The sequence below is a fragment of the Calidris pugnax genome, unplaced genomic scaffold (assembly GCF_001431845.1).
Source record: "Calidris pugnax isolate Ruff unplaced genomic scaffold, ASM143184v1 scaffold335, whole genome shotgun sequence".
Lineage (NCBI taxonomy): Eukaryota > Metazoa > Chordata > Aves > Charadriiformes > Scolopacidae > Calidris > Calidris pugnax.
The window spans coordinates 1,537,878-1,539,577 of NW_015091148.1; the positions used below are offsets into that span (position 1 = coordinate 1,537,878).

The 1,700-nt window shown below is 64.9% G+C and overlaps 1 protein-coding gene across 1 annotated transcript in view; it reads right to left on the bottom strand.

The window, feature by feature from the left end:
- Positions 1 to 1,700, bottom strand: part of GPR179 (G protein-coupled receptor 179) — a gene marked incomplete at its 5' end in the record, with an annotated part of 21,172 nt that overhangs the window by 11,301 nt on the left and 8,171 nt on the right. Inside the window, 3 exons of the mRNA XM_014958937.1 lie at positions 291 to 359; positions 894 to 1,090; positions 1,277 to 1,379. Of these exons, the coding sequence (XP_014814423.1) occupies positions 291 to 359; positions 894 to 1,090; positions 1,277 to 1,379 (369 nt within the window). The remainder of the gene's footprint in view (positions 1 to 290; positions 360 to 893; positions 1,091 to 1,276; positions 1,380 to 1,700) is intronic.

The following is a 1,700-nucleotide window of genomic DNA, read 5'->3' on the forward strand; positions in this document are numbered from 1 at the left end:
CACTTTGGCTCTGCAGCACCCACCGCGGCTCTCGCGGGAGGGAGAGGGATTTGGGCAGGGATTAATTCCCACCCCCAGCAGGAGAACAGGGATTTGGGTTCCCGAGAAGGTTTATGCTGCAGCCCCCAGGGGCTGGGCCAGGAAAATTAACAATTAGGCAGAGTTGTGCCCATGCCCTGCTTGGGGCCACTCGATGCCCCCTTGCCCGGGGTGGGGAACCAGCCAGGCTAAAATTGCTCTTAAACCCCAGCCCGGAGGTTTTCAGCCCCCAGGGACGGGTGGATACTCACGGGGAAGTAGAGGAGGAGGGACCCGAAGAGGATGGTCTCCAGGAGGATGACTCCTGACGCCCGGATCCTCTGCGGGGACAGGGGTGTGAGGGTGCAGGGCGGGGAGCCCCAGCTGGTGCCTGGGGGGGATGGAGCTGGGGCAGGGACACCCCCCCGGAGCCTGTCGGGCTGGGACATCCCTCCTGCTGCTGGGACACATCCCCTCTGAGACCCCCCCACTGAGACCGTGGGGTTTGGGAGTGGGAAGGGAGCAGGGTATCCCCTCTGAGACCCCCCCCACTGAGACTGTGGGGTTTTGGGGTGGGAAGAGGAGGAGAGCAGGGAGGTAACAGGGTGGAGGGGGGACACCTGGGGACCACTGCGGTGACACATCCCTGCTGAGACCCCCCCCCACCCTGAGACCATGGGGTTTTGGGGTGGGAAGGGAGCAAGACATCCCCTCTGAGATCCCCCCTCACTGGGACCATGGGGTTTGGGGGTGGGAAGGGAGCAGGGCATCCCTTTTGAGACCCCCCCTACTGAGACCATGGGGTTTTGGGGTGGGAAGGGGAGGAGAGCAGGGGGGTGAGGGGTTGAGGGGGGACACACCAGGGGACGCCTTGCCTTGCTGTGTCGGAAGTGGTAGGAGATGAGCATGCTGAGGAAGACGGCCAGCATGCAGCAGGCCTGGCAGGAGAGCACGGCCGCCCGCAGCGCCCGGTCCTCCTGGATGAGGCAGGGAGCGTCGTCCCGGCAGGTGGCACATCCCTGGCGACAGGGCTGGCATCCCAACCGGGACCCCCCCTCTGCCCCCACCGCACCTGGGGACAGAGGGACGGCCAGGTGAGGGGGGATTTGGGGTGTCACCTCATCCCCAGCTTGGTGGCACTTTCTTTGCCAGGGAACTGCTTGGGCTTCCCAAACCCCCCCCCAGCTCTGGACCCCAGTGCTGTAGCCACATGTCACTGGGTGAATTGGGGGACCCCGGGGCTGGACATGGCACCCACCTGCCCGGGCACCGCTGGCCACTCCGTTAGCCCCGTAAAAGCCCGGTTTGCACCGGCACAGGTACCTCCCGAGGACGAAGCCACGGCTCTCCTGGGGGACACACTGAAGGAGAGAGGCTGAGACGCACGGAAGGGGAGGGGGGGGCTCATCCTGCACCCCAAATTCTCCCCCCAAAACCCCGTATCCCCTCCCCACACCAGGGGGCTTCGGCAGCCCCCGGGCTCACGGGTACCTGACCCCACACCGTCCTCCCCCACTGCCCAGGAGGAATCAGTGGTTAAACATTTAAGAATTAAAAGGCAAAGCTTGGCCCCCAAATCCCTCCCTAAAACCTAAATGGACACCTAATGCAGCAGAGCGCGCTAATCCTGCCCGGCCGTGACGGCAGCGGCGGGGAGGGCACTGCTGCCCTAATCCCCCCCC